At 38.9% G+C, this 17,111-nt stretch overlaps 1 protein-coding gene across 1 annotated transcript in view; it reads left to right on the top strand.

Moving 5' to 3' along the window:
* Positions 1-17,111, top strand: part of soga1 (suppressor of glucose, autophagy associated 1) — an 87,424-nt gene that overhangs the window by 59,833 nt on the left and 10,480 nt on the right. Inside the window, exons 6-17 of the mRNA XM_042003029.1 lie at positions 229-396; positions 1,035-1,188; positions 1,341-1,911; positions 3,518-3,818; positions 4,122-4,352; positions 6,573-6,710; positions 8,891-9,013; positions 9,146-9,376; positions 9,538-9,651; positions 9,932-10,099; positions 15,340-15,492; positions 15,724-15,840. Of these exons, the coding sequence (XP_041858963.1) occupies positions 229-396; positions 1,035-1,188; positions 1,341-1,911; positions 3,518-3,818; positions 4,122-4,352; positions 6,573-6,710; positions 8,891-9,013; positions 9,146-9,376; positions 9,538-9,651; positions 9,932-10,099; positions 15,340-15,492; positions 15,724-15,840 (2,469 nt within the window). The remainder of the gene's footprint in view (positions 1-228; positions 397-1,034; positions 1,189-1,340; positions 1,912-3,517; positions 3,819-4,121; positions 4,353-6,572; positions 6,711-8,890; positions 9,014-9,145; positions 9,377-9,537; positions 9,652-9,931; positions 10,100-15,339; positions 15,493-15,723; positions 15,841-17,111) is intronic.

Raw genomic sequence — 17,111 nt, forward strand, 5'->3', positions numbered from 1 at the left:
CTAGCCCATCATTAAAATATTTCAAATCTTGGATTTGGTTCTTTGTTTCATGCAGTTATTTTTAGGTTAATCTCATAAATTTCCATGAGAAATTATTTATTTCTAAAGTCGTGGCATGGCCCGTCCTTTGCTTGACATGTTTGTGCATGCGTCAGTCTCCCAGGGATGTAGCATTTTTGTGTCTTTGTCACCTCAGTGCTCTCATTTCACTTCGTCCTGTCACTCCAGGAGGACAGCTCAGACCTGAAGTGTCAGCTCCACTTTGCCAAAGAGGAATCGGCCCTGATGTGCAAGAAGCTGACCAAGTTGGTGAAGGACAGTGAGGCCATGAAGGAGGAGCTGGCCAAGTACAGGTCCATGTATGGAGATGTAAACGCCTCGCTTACTGTGGAGGAGGTAAGAAGACTGTGAGGTTAGATAGTGGTTAAGGAGTAAGGTCGTATGAACAAAAATTAGAGGGACTTTTTTTTTTCCGCACTGCTGTCTATTTTCTGATGACACATCAAAGAAAATCCAAATGCAAATTCTCCTTCTTTTCTTTTCAGTTTTAATGATCTAGCTTTGAGGGCTATAAAACAGTATTATTAGGCTGTTATGGTGGGCATGGTTTATAAAATAAACAGGGACCCTTTGTACTCATGTAAACTAAGTGGCACGTACTATATTTTCTTTGGGGAGAAGGCCTGGGAAAACTGTGCAGAACTCTGTTTTTTTTTAAAAACCACCTAAAAAAAGTTATATTAAATCAGCTTTTAAAGTCATTAGAAAGCTGTTAATTGTTTTTCATCAGCCTCAAAAATGTAATCTTCCAGCCCAGTCATTTCTGTTATAATGAGCATTTAAGTATCATCCAAAAAAGTTTGTACTTTTGACAATTTTATTAACACAAGGGTTTGTTCTTCCCAAGCATGAAATTTTGAAGAGTGGAAGCACTACCTAGCTCATCAGTTCAGTGAAAATGAGAGAATCATTAGATGCAAGGGGAATAAACTGTTCTGCTCTCCTAATGTCTTATTCAAATGAACTCTCACCAGGTTGCTGACTCCCCTCACACCCGTGAGGCTGAGATCAGAGTCCACCTGAAGCTGGTGGAGGAAGAAGCTAACCTGTTAAGTCGACGCATTGTGGAGCTGGAGGTGGAAAACAGGGGCCTCCGAGCTGAAATGGATGACATGAAGGGGCCACAAGGTAGTTTATACCTGCAGTTAGTTTTCTAAAGATATATTTTGGATATTTCTAATTGCATTGATACATCTTACACACTTGATTTTCTTCTCCTGATACAGCTCAGCTCCAAGTGTTAAATCTTTTCATAATCTCTCACTTTGTCTTTATTCCAGATGGTCCTCAAGAACTTACTGGTGTTGTTAGCGGTCTGGGGACTGGGCTTGGTGTCACAGGAGGGGCCATGGTACTTGGGGGAGGAGCTTCATCTGAAAACGTCATGGAGCTCCAGAGACATCTTCAGTTTGTAGAGGAGGAGGCGGAGCTACTGAGGAGGTCTCTGATCGAGATGGAGGAACAAAACAAACTCCTGATGAATGAGATAAACCGATATAAATCTGAGCTCCCACCATCGTCATCTGTGCTGTCATCCAATTCATTAATGTCGCTGTCAGATGGGGTGCTTAATGACAGCCCCGTCCACGCCATACAAGAAGGGGCGGTGCTTATCAGCACTGATACACCGCCCCATGAGGAGGAGCTTCGACTGGCAAGACTTCAGATTGGAGAACTGAGTGGGAAAGTGAAGAAGCTGCAGTATGAAAACCGTGTACTTCTGTCCAACCTGCAGCGCTGCGATCTTGCCTCCTATCATGCTCCTTCCTCTTCATCATCCTCCACCTCCTTTAAACTGGCTCTGGAGACAGATGCAGAAGCTGGAGACTCAGCTGAGTGCCTCCCCTCCAGGTAATTTCAATTAACAACTGATAGCATCCATCCTTTCGTATGTCATTTTTCTCTTAGTGCATATTCATGCGAATAATAGGTCTATAGAGATCCAGAATGTTCTTTTACATATGTGACCTTTGACAGTAAATATGACTTTTAATGAACATCAGAGGAAAAATTTTCAACAAAAATTAGATAAAAAGCTAGCTGTCATCATAATCCAATCTAATACCCAGACTGAGTTTGGTTTGCTACTTACAAGCAGACATGAGCAGAGACAGCTGCAGATACTACATGTTGTGCTCCTTTCTTGCTCTGTAAATGCACCATAGATCCGCAAATTGCAATTTCTTGTTAAAGCCACAAAATACTGTTAAAATCACACAAATTATTGCGCATTTGATTAGGTACAATTACAGATAAATTGCACATTTCTCACACAGTTTTTTCTATAGACGTTTTGTTTTGTTTTGTACACAAACTCAGCTGACAAGATTTAGGTCAGTATTTTGGTGTAAAGGTCTCAGGAGGAAACCTAAAGTGCACTTTAGTGTTCTGAACTAATTTTCAACATTAGTGTAGATGGCATAATGTGATCATGTGTGAATGGTGATGTTTGTATGTATACAAGCAAAATATCAATTAACTACAAACACAAGCATAGCAAAGCTCCATATTACAATCAAGGGCTTTCTGTCTTGTAGCTATTAAGATGTTTCACTTAAGTTACAAATAATAACCTGTGTTTTGACAAGACAAAACATTAGATGCTCACCAATGTAATTAAAATATGTTTTTATCTACAGTGAGTAAAAGTCAATATCCTCTTTTTTCCAGAATGAGTCTCATGAAAAAAGAACTTTTGTTTGCGTCTTTCTTCCATACTACAACATATAATCCTGTTCTGACTTAAGTAAATAAATCTAAGCTGTTGTTTCTTGTTTACATTATACTTTGAGACTGAGGCTGTGTCCAAATGTGCACCCTACTCTCTACATAGTGCCCTATATAGGGACCACGCCATTTTGTAGGGGTGTCTGAATGTCCAGAGAGAATAAAGAAGGGCACTCACGATCACCCACTATGCATCCTGTAAAGTAGTGCGCATCGATGGTCACTAGATGGGTCAACATCGACCACAATGCATTGCAGGCAGAAGCTAAACATGGTGCAAGGAGGCGAAAAAACATTTTTTATTGAATAGATATGCAACAAAGAATAAAATACAACATAAAGAATAAAAATAAAAATATTTACACACAGCTTGGCTTTGGATTTGGAATGACATCTTGATGCGTGTTGCCGTGGTGATGGCTGGTAGTCACGTGGTCTGCGGCAAGGAAAAAATAGGCAGCTTCATGTCCGAATATGTAGTGTGCTATATAGTGCAGCCCTATGTAGTGAAGGAGGGGTTAAGGAGTCGGGTGGACATTCGGACACAGCCTGAGTGATCATTCTGGTTAAACTATCTCACATCTGTTTAGTCAGATAATGGGAGAAAGCTCTGCTGTCAAAGAAACATTGATATTAAATGGTCACATTTTCTCTGTGGTAAAAGATAATGTTAAAGTCAACAAGTAAAGCCAACATAGGCCTAAAACAGGTCCCTCTGTTTTTCCATCAGCCCGCCCCATCGCAAAGAGCCAGTAGGGGGTGAGAATGATGCCCTCGGGATTGATGAGCAGAAAAAGAGGTTTGAGGACAATGCTGACGCAACAACTTCACTCCCTGGGTGCCTGGGGCAGAAGGACCATGATGCCTTGTTGGTCATGAGGGACCAGGCTCGCTTGGTTTCCACGGCGATACAGCTACTGACCTCCCCCGAGTCTAACTGCCTCTCCTCCTCCCCTTCCATTTATCACAAGGTCTGCAGCAATGATGCAGCAGAGCCGTGTGACCTGGAGAAACCTCAGCCTCACAACCAGGTAACCGTCCTCCGTCTGCTCTGTTTCTCCTCCGACAAACTGTCAGATGAAGTTGATGGATTTCATAACAGATATTTTCCACAAGACTCTTTAATCCCTAAATTTATTAATCAGAAAATCATTTTCATCACATCATAACTTCACTGATGAGTGTTTTATCTGTGGCTTTCTTTTGCTTTTCGTTCCTTGATTGTTAATTCATCTGCAGTTGGAGAATCTTCCCATTAATCGAATAAAGACATCCCTCACACTACAAATAATCACCATCTATGAGAAATCATTTCATAACTTATTGTTCCCCAGATTTCAGAGTTGTCTGACCTGGCGGACCGTCCTCTAGTTGGTGCTCTTACCAGTAGGCTTCAAGCTCTGCACACACAGCTGCAGGCCTTTGTGGAGCAAGTAGACAGCCTTGGTAAACCCCAGCCAGGTGGAAGGGATGCTCAGGTGGAAGGAGCCTCCCCTCCAGCTTCACCCTGCACCTCTGCCCCCTGCTCCGTAGACGGCCAGGATCGAGAGAACACGGCAGAGAAGGTAAAAGACGAGATGCACCATACTCTTCCTCACTCCTTGTCACCTTTTCTCTCTCATTTATTATCACATTTTGAAAGATTTTACTTTTTTAATTTAATTTTCCAGTTTATTTATCAGTTTTTTTCTCACTGCCTAAACATTTGTTTGGCTGACCAGCACTGTCAATCCCATTCCAACATCCCGCTTTAATTTCTTGACACCGTGAAGAATGAATTTACACAGCATGCTCAATTCTGACGCAGAGCCAGCAACACCCGCATTATTTAAAAATAAAAGAAAGAAGAGAAAAAGCTTTTTGTGTGTGTGTGTGTGTGCACTTCTATTAGTCACGATGGATCTAAAAAAAATTCCAGCCCTGCTTATAAAAGAAAAAAAATCATGAATTATAAAATGTTGTATGAACATGTCAGATTTGAGCTGCCAGTGTAAAACCCCATGTCTTCTGCATGTTATTAAAATGCCTCTTAACATAATATTTAGATGCTGCTTTGGGCCTCAAATGGAGACAGTTGCATGTTACAAAGAAATTCTCATTAATTTGTAAAAAAAAAGAAAGAAATTCACATATGTTATCATTCAGTAATGTCTTATTAAACTAAGTAACTAAGTGGTTTCCATAGCATCATGCCAGTAACAGTTTTAATAACATTTATCATTTGTGTATAAAAATATTTAAAAAAAAAACAGGGCTTAGATCAAAAAATTCTGGCACTGTCTGTTTATTTTAGCTGCTTTTTGCTTATTCTAGATACCAGATGTATCTTTTTCCACTAAAGCTTCAAATCTGAGGTCTATAAACAGAAATACAATACTCTGAATTATTGAAATATTGAGTGATAAAAGTAGCATGTATGTCCCAGAGATAGTGATCGAGAGCGCTGCCCAAAGAGATTTCTTCGACCTGCAGATGGGTTTGTGAGCTGGCTTTAAAAAGACTTCCAGTCATGCTTCATGAATCACATCTTCCATTTGAAATGCTCCACTGGGAAGTTCATGGGTTGCAGCTGATTGTCAGTGACTTATGATTGAGGCTAAGAAAAAAATCTATTTTAACCACATGATGGTCCGTATAAAATTCAATACAAAACCCATGAAGTTATGAAAGCACAACTGGCTCAGCAGAGACTTTGAGTTGACTTGACTGGCTTATCTTTCTACATCCCTTCGTTGGCTCATTATTTCCTTGACTATTACTGGTGGTTATAAAAAAAAATCCTAAAAGTCCTTTATTTCTTTAGTTTAGCTGGAAAGCTAACTGGAACTAGTATTACAACAGGAGCAACATATTTTATACAATATTTTCTATTATGATCTGATCTGGTTTGCCTGTTTAATGGAAGCTGTGATGAAATTAAATAGTTTTAAGAGAGTAAACTGTAATGTTTAGACTCCATTAGAGGCCAATTCCAACACCCTTCCTATCTCTCCTCCCTTTCCCTCCCTCTATTGTCCTATTATTGTTCTTCCCTCTATCTCTGCATGGGCACCATAACCCATTGATTTCTGCACTTGACTTCTCCCTTTCCCACCTCTTCAACCCCCTTTTTTCCCCACTTTTTACACATCTCCATCATTTCTTTAACCACCTCCTTGAATACCTCACCTCTTTATATTTCCCTTATTACCATTCTTCCTTCTTTTTTTTTGCATCATGTCACTTGTTTGTCCTTCTTCACCTCTTTGCTCCGTTGCCCCCTTTGCTCTGACCTTTCATCCTAACTGCCTTACTGCTTCTCTTCCTTCCCTATTTCACCCTTTTTCCCTCTTTCCTTCTCCATACTCTATCTCCTATTGCCGTTTTTATCCTGGATCTCCATACTCCGCACTCTTCTATTTCTACTTCTTCTCCGGACCCCTCAGCCATTCATTCTGCCCTCCATCCTTCTTTTCTTTCTTTTCTCCACTCTTTCATTTTCCTCTCTGACCAAAATCTTCTTCCTTTACATCCTTTTCTTTGTCTTATGAGGCCCATACAATTTTATTGTTTTATTTTTGTTTTTCATGTTGTCATAATGTTGTCACATGGATGGTCGCCATTTTGGTTGTATTGTTTTTCTTATTGTTGTGTTTGTTTGTCCTGTTTTCATTTCCTTCACTTTTTATTTATTTTTGTCCCACAATGTTTCCTTCCCCATCTCTACCTCCCTCCTCTATAATTTTTCTTTTTTTTTTTCTTTTTTTTTTTTTCTTCTTCATTAACTTGCCCATGCATGCATGCAGCAGCCTGATTATAGGGACCAATCAAAGCAAGAAGTGAAAGATGAAACTAAGGAAAACAGCCAATTCATCAGCAACGTGATGCAAAATCAGGAAACCAGCCAAATGGAACAAGAAGAGATGGAGACAGATCATGAAATGGTAAGCTCAATCAGTAACAACATGACAGGCACAAACTTTTATTGGAGACCTGACATTTCCACTTCAGTGCATCTCCTGGCTGACAGCCTTTATAATTTCTCAACCAAACTGCAACTGGAGCCTGAAGCCAGTGTTTTAATGCCAAATTCTCACTTTGTTTTGTCAACACAGACGGCACAAGGACTCATTTTTTGGCTTGTTCAAAACTGCCTTCAGGGATCATACATAGTACAATACATATAACTGGCTATAACTGATGGATAGATAATATTGTTAAAATCACCAATAATAATTTTAGATCCTTTTCTTTTAAGCAGAAAATATAATCTTGTGGCTTTTGTAAGTAAGTAGGAGTTAAAATCTTATATTTCTTTGACATAATAATGGATCATGGCTCATTTTTGGTTGCTCGAAAGGCCTGTTTACCTCTGCCATAGAGAGTGAGGTGGCATCTGACTCTGGTCCTGTAAATCTCAGATGCAGGTTTGCAGTTGCTAAGAAAAGATGGTTAATTGAAACATGTCCTGTTAACATAGTTTTCTTGTTTTTGTTTTTGTTTTTTTGTTTTTTTTTCTCCTAATCACGATTAAACAAAGGGCCTTAAGCCTCAACTGTTCATCTTAAACCACTTTTTGAACATTAAAAAAAAGTAAAGAAATACTTTTTTGGCCCCCAAAATGTTTGAAATAACAGTAGAATTAACATTCACCTTTCATGATGAAGAACGAGATGTTAAAAATCATTTCAAGGTGACTCTGCTTTTGATTTTTGTTGCACTTGTTTTTGGTCTGACAGTCTGATACTCTATTGTGGTTCTCAGCATTGTATATTTAAAGACACATTTATAGATGCATTTGCTCACACATGGGCAGTCAAAGCATGAGGTATAGCTTGAAGCAACTTGTGTGATATGGTGGTGGTGGACTCTAACAACAAAGTGTTGTAAACAAAAATAAACAGTGACTTCACTGTCAGCCATGGAACTGACAGGAAGAAAAAGGCTTTTGTTTGCTTGACCTTTGCTAGTCTGTCTCCAAGGCAACCAGGGCTATGTTTGTCTGTATCTTTATACACAACTAAGAGGGTGAATGGGACAGAGAGACTAAAATAGAATGAAAGCAGCACATAAGTTACAGGGAGATATTGTTGATAGGGCCGTGACACGAGAAAACCACACAAGCTTAGTTTAGCTTAGCCTAGCCTAGCCATAGCTAAAAGACTGAAAGTGGGCTGTAGCTGCTCATTTATGATATGATGTATTTTCAATGACTGAATAAGATGAGCTAAGTTATTTAATATACTTTAGTAGTAAAAAGGGGTGTATATATACATATATATTATATTTATTTTTTTATTTTCTGTTTATATATTTTTTTTCTTCTTCTTCTTTAAAAGCTGTCATCCATAGGTAATCATTACCAAGCTTTAGCTCGTTTATTCAGCATGAACTTGGAATAGATGTTTGTAGCCAACACTCAACAATAAGGGTCCAAAATCTTCCTAAAATGCATCTTTTTTAGTAAGAAAAATTAAGTAATCTTCTCATCTCAAAACCTCTTAAATTCTAAGTAAATGTTTTACTCAGCATTTTCTCTTGCATCGCTTCTCCTAATGTTAAATTACTGCTGCCTCTTTTTCACCGCAGTCATTTTGGAACAGAGGTCAGAGTAGTTTTTCTGGCTGATGGTTGAGGCTGTTAGCCGTAAGGTGGTGGTCTGTGTGAAGGGTGATGGAGGGCAGAGGCTGAACCTAGTGGAGGGTAAAAGGACATTAATGGCACACTGTTGGGTCGATGGATTGCACTCACTCACCAGCCAAATGAGCCATTGGAGAGTTCATGAGAGTAAATGTATGTGTGGCATGCTTGTGCGGACTTATAGTGCCAGTCCACATCTGAAATGGGATTTAAAAGATGTTGTGCAACACTACTATCTCACACTTATTTGTTTCTGCCTTTATCATTTATTTATAAATGCTTTTCACTGCACTTCTCTTCCCATTACTGCTTTCATTTTTTACAGAATCCATTGTTTTAATTTGCTGACTCCCCTCTGTTTCCTACTTAAAAATATTCCCTCTTTCTTCTCACAATTCATATTTTTCTTAGTGTCACAGGCTCTTTCTTCACTTTTATTTATTTAAACTCACCTTATTCTCATTTCCTTAATTCTTTCCTCCAGTCCATCCAGCCCAGTTCCCTCCGGGTCCAGCTGTGTGAAGCAGAGGAGTCAGTTCAAGGAATTCAGGAGGAACTGGAAAAAGAGAGGCAGGGTTACAGAGAAATAGCCCTGAAACTCTCACAGGTCAGTTTGCAGTTTGGCTGAATAACTTGATAGAAAACTGTCCATTAAAAGCAATCAAACACTCAACATTTAAACATGTTTTCACCTTGAATCTTGCATTAATGTCTTTTTCTCTTTCTCCCCCTGTCTCAGCTCCAGGATGAGCATCAGAAGGCCCTGCTTAGGCGGGACTTCCAGCTGCAGAGTCTGGGCCTCCAGGCTCGACTTCAGCAGAAGTTGTGGAGCCAGGAGAGGACTCTGCTGATCCAAGAGTCCCAGCACCTCAAACAGGCTCTGCTACTGCTCAGCCTCAAACTACGCTGCTTCCTCAAACAGTGGAGACTGGGCTGCAAAACGGACACAGAGTGGAAAGATGTCCTGGAGGTATGAGAGGGCTAGAAAGAAATTTAAACAAAAATCTTACTTTGTTTTATCCATCATTTGTTTTAAACTACATTTTGTGGATCAGTAAATCCTTTATTGCTTGCTTACATATACAATGACAGAAGAAGCTGCACCATGTAATTTTTATATATTTTTTTTAGATTAACAGCCTAAAGGACCTGTACTTGCTGTTGGAAGAAGATAACCTGCCCAGTCCCAGCCAGACAGACAAGAGACCTAATGCAGATGAACAGCCACTGAGTCCCACAATAAAGGTATAATGAATGACACATATTCTTGCACACAAATATACTAACATATGACCTTTCATGAACACTGACTTAAACACATTCACTGAAAGCTTGATGGAGACTTTTTCTTTAAACCTTCCCTTAACCTAAAAGCATGTCTTCACCTTGTCCCCATGAGGAAGACAAGTCCCCATAATGTGATTAAGTAAACTCATTTAGGTCCCCACAATATAAGCAATACTTAGATCACACACACACAGATGCACTTATACTCTGGTAATGGATTATCTGTGTTTCCCTGTAGTCGAGTGCTGTAAGCAGCACTTTGGCAGACCTGAAGGTTGCGCTGCAGGATCTCAGTGGAGAGTTGCGACAAGAGAGGCAAGGCTCCCAGGAACTCACTCAGCAGTTCGCAAAGGCCAAGGCATCATGGGAAGTGGAGAGGACCGAACTGAAGAGCCTCATCACACAGGTAAAGAGGAAGAACTGCTCCTGTCAAAACTCTTCATAACTAAAAAGTAAGGCTGTCAAAAATAATGCGTTAACAGCGGTAACTAGTTTATGTAATTAACTGCATTAATATTTGTAACGCATGACACATTAGCAGCATGACACGCCCCCAGACGTCAGTTATTACTCTGTTATGACGGCGGCACAGGGACGAAGGTGTTTAGAAGCCGGATGGAACAAGATGAGCTGGCTGGCTCTACGGATGGATTTCAGTATTGAAAGAACATTGATGGAACATCTAATAAATAAAAAGTTATTTGCATGATCTTCTAGAAGGAGTTTTACTTTCATCAGAGCAGTTCAAATATCATCAGAGGCGGTGCTATGAGAGAGGGGGAGGGACGAGTTATGGTGGGGTTCATCTCAGGAAGAGGTTAATATTGATAGTGCCAAGAGCTTAGGAGCGTCTTTCAGAAAGTTTTGAAAAGAGGAGGAAGAAAAGAGGTTCCAGTGTAGCAGCATGTGGTTTTATCTGACATTAAAAATGCTGTTTAACTTTTAATCTGTACCAGAGGTTAGCTAAGCTGGAATAAAGCAGTTTCCATATGATGATGCTGTCGATCATGGGTCTCAAACTCACAGCCATGTGGCGATATTTTGTGTAAGAACCCTTGTAACGTTTGGTTTAAGGCTTTGTTTGCATGTAATTATGTAATTAGGCAGATAGAGAGCTTCAAGAGCCTTATGTACAAATAGTTGATGTGTATAAAAACCATGTTTTTATTTTATATTACACATGCATGGTATGTGTAATGGTACATTATTAGCTTTTTTAGTTTTAGACTCAACTGTATTATTAAACAAGAATGAACAATTCACCATACAAATGGATTTGTTAATAAATGAGTTGGTGCCAAATGTGATTTGATTTTATTTGCCCATTAAGTTTTTGTTAATCAGGGTGCTATCAATGACTGCAGCTGTGAGTAATGGTGCGTGTAGACAGCTTCTTGAGATTTGTGGGAAGTATTTTCTTCTTGTTTGTTGTGAAAGATCTCTTTATACTTCTGCCAGGGTTTTTTTTTACTTTGCAATGACATCACCAGTCCACTTTATGCGCTCTTCTTGTTCAAGTTGTTGTTACCAAGTCTAATAACTTGCAGCAAACAATGTTTGAATAAGCAAACAGTTCATGCAAAATTAAACTAAATTAAAAATACTTCCTAAAGGCTCATGCTTGTAGTTTCATGCTGATTGAGGGAAAAAAACAACAACAAAATGTTTGGAAATCAAACAAAGAATAGAAATTTCTGCCTGCTAAATTTGTGAAATATTCTTTTTTCCCCTTGTGCAAAAGTTAAAAGTTATGAACCACATGTAAAGGCTTGGTCTCTACCAGTACAGAAACCCATGAATACTGACAGAGAGGAATGCAAAGTCCTCATTATTCGTCTTGATCTGAGCAATTCAGTATTACGTTGGGATGCAAGATCATTTTTCTTCTGATAGCCTATTGCAGATGAGAGCAGTGTTACAAAGAAATGAGATATTTTCCGTAAAGTGACACTGTTGCAGGTTGCTCTGAGGGTGAATACACACACAAAGCTTTGTGGCGGAATCATAGATTAAATCAGCTGCTTTGTAATTCATTTTGGGTGAAATAATTCATGTACGTTTCAGTATTATTTATTACATTCATCTTACTATTCATCACACATTTTGCAAACTGAATTACTAAGGAATCCCACCAGAGTGTTTCTGTGGTTGTGTTACTGTGACCAAGATGCCACAGCTGGAAATAATCTCCCCTCTCCCAGCAATGCACACCATATAGTATGCTATCAATTTACCACAGTGGTGTGTTTGTGTGTGTGCGTGTGTGTGTGTGTGTGTGTGTGTGTGTGTGTGGATATTCACCAGCCAGTCAACCCCATCAGTGCCAAGGCTTCCTGGCAGCACGCAGTGGGTCCTCCAGCTGTTGCTTGACTGAACAAGTCAACTCAATTTCAAACATTGTCAATCCCGTCAAACAGCTTGATGGGAAATTATCTTCACCGTTCAGGAAACACAATCAGCAAAGTTGAAACACTGCCTCCTTTTCCTCATTGTTTGTTAACCCATTCAAACCTGAGGAGCCCTCTGATGTTGCATCATGTCTTATCTTGGTTCATCAGTCATCCATACTGACTGTAAGACATGTGACTAACACCTGTTGTCTCTTTAATGACAGAATAAGCAGCTGGAAGCTCTGATCATTTGTTTGTTCACATCTGTTACATACACTTCACTCATTAGGGAAGGATTAAGGCTGCTATTTTCATTTGAAACATTGCAGATGTCTTCATAGGGAAAATAAAAAGTAGGTTGTTTATCTGTTTTGAGATGGTCCATCCCAATGAAAAAGAAAATTGTTCTTAAGTTTTCTTGTATGCACTCTCCATTGCTGCTTCTTTGTCTCTTGGCCCGGGCAAACAGCTGACGGCTGCTGTAGGATAAAGATAACATTTGCAGATTTTTTAAAAAGAAATTGTACTGCATCTAAATGATATGGAGCCTGGAATAGCACATAACGTTGTTGTTCTAGTTATACAGACAGATGACTTTAAATAGTGAAACATTGGAGTTGTGATTTTTTATTTTTCTTCTAACCTGTAATAATGATAAAACAACTGATGTACAAATGAAAAGCCATGTGATAAGTCTATTGCATGGGAGTAAATAGATTTTATAGAAGGAACAATTCTTCTGCAAACAAAATCTTAAAGTCGCTCACAAGAATTATTCTAGTGGAGCCTAATTAGAGATCCCGCTTTGTGCTTTTCATATTTTAAACAGGGGAACCTGAACTTACTAAACCGTGAGAAGCACACTGTTAAACAGATGCTTCTGGTCCACCAATAAACACCTGTCATCCAGTAAAACAGCCTCCCCTTCTCTCTCTCTTACCACCTCAGCACTAAACCTCATTAAGACATAGGGCTTGTTAGGCCTTGTTCATCATTAACAGCTAACACAGTGTTGCCATAGGAGACGGGAGCTGCTCTAAGCTGTGAATGTTTTACTGTGATTGGTCGGCTGACAGTTCCATTAGCAGCATATACAGACGCCACCGAGCCAGACAGAGAGAGGCAGAGAAGGATTGATGGGTCTAGGAGGCGTGGGTGTGTGTGAGCATTTGCGTGTGCCTGTTTGTCAAACTGATGGACCCTTAGTGTCGGCTGTATGCACCACGAGGCTCAGACATAAAGAAGAAAATGCAGAACTGCTCATAAAAATTTAAAGCGTTCCCACCTACAACCTCTGTGACAGCAGGCCAGATTCACGGAGGGAGAAAGAGGGGCTGAGAAAGCTCAAAATAGAGGGTGAGAATTCTGCAGGGACAAGACGGGTGAGATGGGTCGAGATAGAGAGATAGAAAGGAGAGAGAACGAACAGAAGAGAGGCATTCAGACAAAAAAAATAACAACAGAGAAGCAGAAGAGGATGAAACATACAGGGAAGCTGGGACTTCCCAATACAAATGTTTACGTGTGGTCATATGAGTCACTGCTGGATTAAGAGATTAATATCAGCAATGTGCAAGAGTGTTTTCCTTTTTATTTGCATGAATAATTGTTTTAACTCAGATACACTTTGTTAAAATCAATGTCCACTCATTTAGCACGTAACCTCATTGTGTTTGTACTCGAGGCAGGAATATAGAATTTTCTATACCTCTTATGTGATTTCTGCTCTTGTAACTCACAAATTAAATGTGTTCTGGGTAAATTTTTTTTGTAATTCATCACTGCCACATGTTAAAGAACTTTTTAGAAATATTTTATACCAAAGGTAATAGTCACATCATATATCTTCACGGAACATTTGTACATAACAAACGTACTTTATGAAATATGGTTGATTAGTTTTTAAGCATTTGAAGTTAGTGTAACGTAAAATGCTCTTTTTAAATGCTGTTTTGGAATTTCAAAGGAAATTGTTGGTAATCTTGGTACCATTTGGCTGATGTGGCTTTGTGAACACACATCTTGATTAAGTATTACTGCTATAATGTCCTTTTAACTCAGAGCAAAAACATCTGTTCATGTTTTACTGCTAATTTTACTTAACGTTTACAGAGAGAATAAAACAGAATAAACAGATGAGTAGCCTAAACTATTGTCTTTTCAGCTGTTATTTTGTCAGTGGGTCACAGCATGCCAGCTCAGCAAATCTTCTAAGTTCATATCATGAATTGTCTTGACAAAACTGATGTGAAACATTTTTGAAGTTGCATGTTTTGCATAATCCCATTGTTATTCTCCAAATCTTTATGTCTATATTAATTATATATTATAGATAGATTATATTAAATCTATATTTTAAATTTGCCCCATTGGGTGGAAATTTTTACGAGACATCCATGAAAACTTAAAGATACTTTGTAAACAATGAATTGTCACTTAATGTTTTACAGTAATCCCAATAATAAGTTATTTATTCCAGCAAAATAAATAATTGCTCAAGATCCTGCCAAGTAGAACTTTGAAGGTAAATTGACTGTAAATGTTAATGGGAAAATGTTGCTAATTATTAGAGTGAAACTGGGAAAAATATAGCCTCCTCTATCTTTATTAATTTGATAACAAATGTGGCTACTTTGTCATTTGTTTTGGGTCAGTGTTTGTACTTTTATAACTTAAAGGTGCTCTGTTTTTGTGTGACTCCTACAATAAGCAGCCACTTTGTTAGGTTACACCTATGAAATTCAATACACCAGATGTGCTAGAAATTCTACTTTAACAGCTTTTGACAACAAAAAATGTATTAATTTTACTTTTAATTTATGTCAACGGTCATATTGTGTTTACTAGAGCAATTTACATTAAAACATGTTCATATTTTTTAGCTCCCTTCATTTATGTTTCAAGGACAAACCTCACTGATTGAATGACTGAATGAATGACAACCAAATCTAATAGAAAAGTGACCAACTGGCTTAGAAAAAAATGGTTAAAACGCTTTTACATTTAGCCCCCGGTGCCAAACTTCATAACTTGGATTTTGAAATGTTTCACAAGCTTAAAGCTTATGTGGATCAGGTGACTTTACATGACATACGCTGCCTCATAATGCAGTAATTACTCATCAAACATTAAATCTGTTATAATTTCAATCAACTAAAAAAAAATAAAGTCAGAAAAAAGATAAAAAAAGACCTTAAAGTGAAAGATCCTCCTTTGTATATTAAATTTGCTGCTTACTCTCCATATTACCTTCCAGCTTGAAACTAAAGCAGGCAAAGCAGCAGCAGCTCTGTCCTCCACTGAAACTCTGGACCCCCCTGACTTGAAAGTGGCGCTTAAGAGAGAACGTGAAGAACACCAGCACCTCCTAGCTGAGTCTTACGCAGCTGTGATGGACCTAACCAAACAGGTAAAATATGTTTATAAATGTCAGCTTGGATCCAAACCTGTAGCCGGTTAGAATTTATGGTGACTTGTTAGATTTCTATTTTGTTCAGCTTACATTGTAAAAACACAAGAGCCTGTTATGTTTGTGAGGCATAAACTGAGCTGTAATACATTTCTGGTAATATGCTCCTTCTTGTTTCCTCCTCCTTTGATGTTTGCATCCTCTCTTTCTCTGGCTGGACCAACCAATCAGCTTCAGCTGGGAGAGCGGAACTGGGGCAGAGAGAAGCTGGAGCTGCTACAGAGGTTCAGCCGGGAGAGAGCTCAGTGGGAGCAGAGACTGAGAGAGGCCACTGCACAGCAGGGGAGGGTAAGTGAGGCGGATGTGTGTGCAGGAGTGAGAAATGTCAGAGATTATCTTGGGATGACATAAGGAGGTCATAGATGGAGTGTCAGAACAGAGGAGCAACTTTCCTCTTGTTTGTTGGTGTTTTTTGTCTTTTCCAACAATCTTTATCTAACAATTCTCAAGAACGGTGACTACTTCATTACATCATAAACTGTGGTGCTGTGTTTGCCACCCGAAGAATAAGTCTGAATCATCTCACCTGCACATGAAGGCCCGCCTTATGTTAAGAGATGGTTGTGAAACATTTAAGATCCACACCTGTAATCATTTAGTGCTGATGACTTGTGTTTGTGGATGCTAATAGACACCACATTGTTGCTATTATGTGAGTAAATGGGTGTGCAGACAAATGCTCACAAATAGTTTTACAATCTTCATTTTAAAAACAGGAAAAAAAAGTGAACATTCTGTTGCATGTCACATAAAACATATCACACATAGGCCTAAGAAGTGATATGTGATGGATAACACGTGAAATGGGATGTGATAGGTAAAACAAACCAAAGCTACATCTATAAAGGGGTCAAAGCCCTTTTAACTTCTCACCAGTGTGTGAAATAAAGTGTGACCTTACATAGGTGTGATAGAACTGCAAAGGAAATCTATTTTAAGTTTTATATACATTTTGTACTAGTGCATTGGGTTTTGAAAGTATTTGTATATATTTCCATAATTAAATTGGTATGTGAACATAGGAATTATTTGTAAATATAGATTAGAAAACTATTTGTGAGCATTTGTTTCTTTTTGTTTGTGTGTGTTGTGAGCATTTGTCTTGTGAGCAATGGTCATGGAACTGAGTAAAGGTGTTATTCCCTGGATATAGCTGAGCTATGTTCACTGGGAAAACATGGGCAGTCATATCTGCTGATCAGACACCAGCACAGCCACTGCCAAGCTGCTGGTACATGTCATGCAGGGCTGCGAATGGATGCCATCATAGGTCAAAAGGTTAAAAGTCTTTTCTAAACCTAGACAGGGAAAGTTAGAACACTTCATTAAGTCTTTTTTTGTCAGGAGGTGTCTTTGTCTACCCTTTCTCTCCCTGTTTCCTGTCCAGTCACTCCCTCTCTGCACTCTTTCATCCTTATCTCTCCTTTTCCTTCCTCCTTTCTGTTGAATGGTCTCGTCTCATTCCAGTTAATAAATATGGTCTGGAGTGAAAACTTGGCAGGAGATTTGGCTTGTCCTTTTAAAAATTTACTGTGCTCATACTGTCACCAACAAACCTT

Source organism: Melanotaenia boesemani, chromosome 13 (assembly GCF_017639745.1).
Source record: "Melanotaenia boesemani isolate fMelBoe1 chromosome 13, fMelBoe1.pri, whole genome shotgun sequence".
NCBI lineage: Eukaryota > Metazoa > Chordata > Actinopteri > Atheriniformes > Melanotaeniidae > Melanotaenia > Melanotaenia boesemani.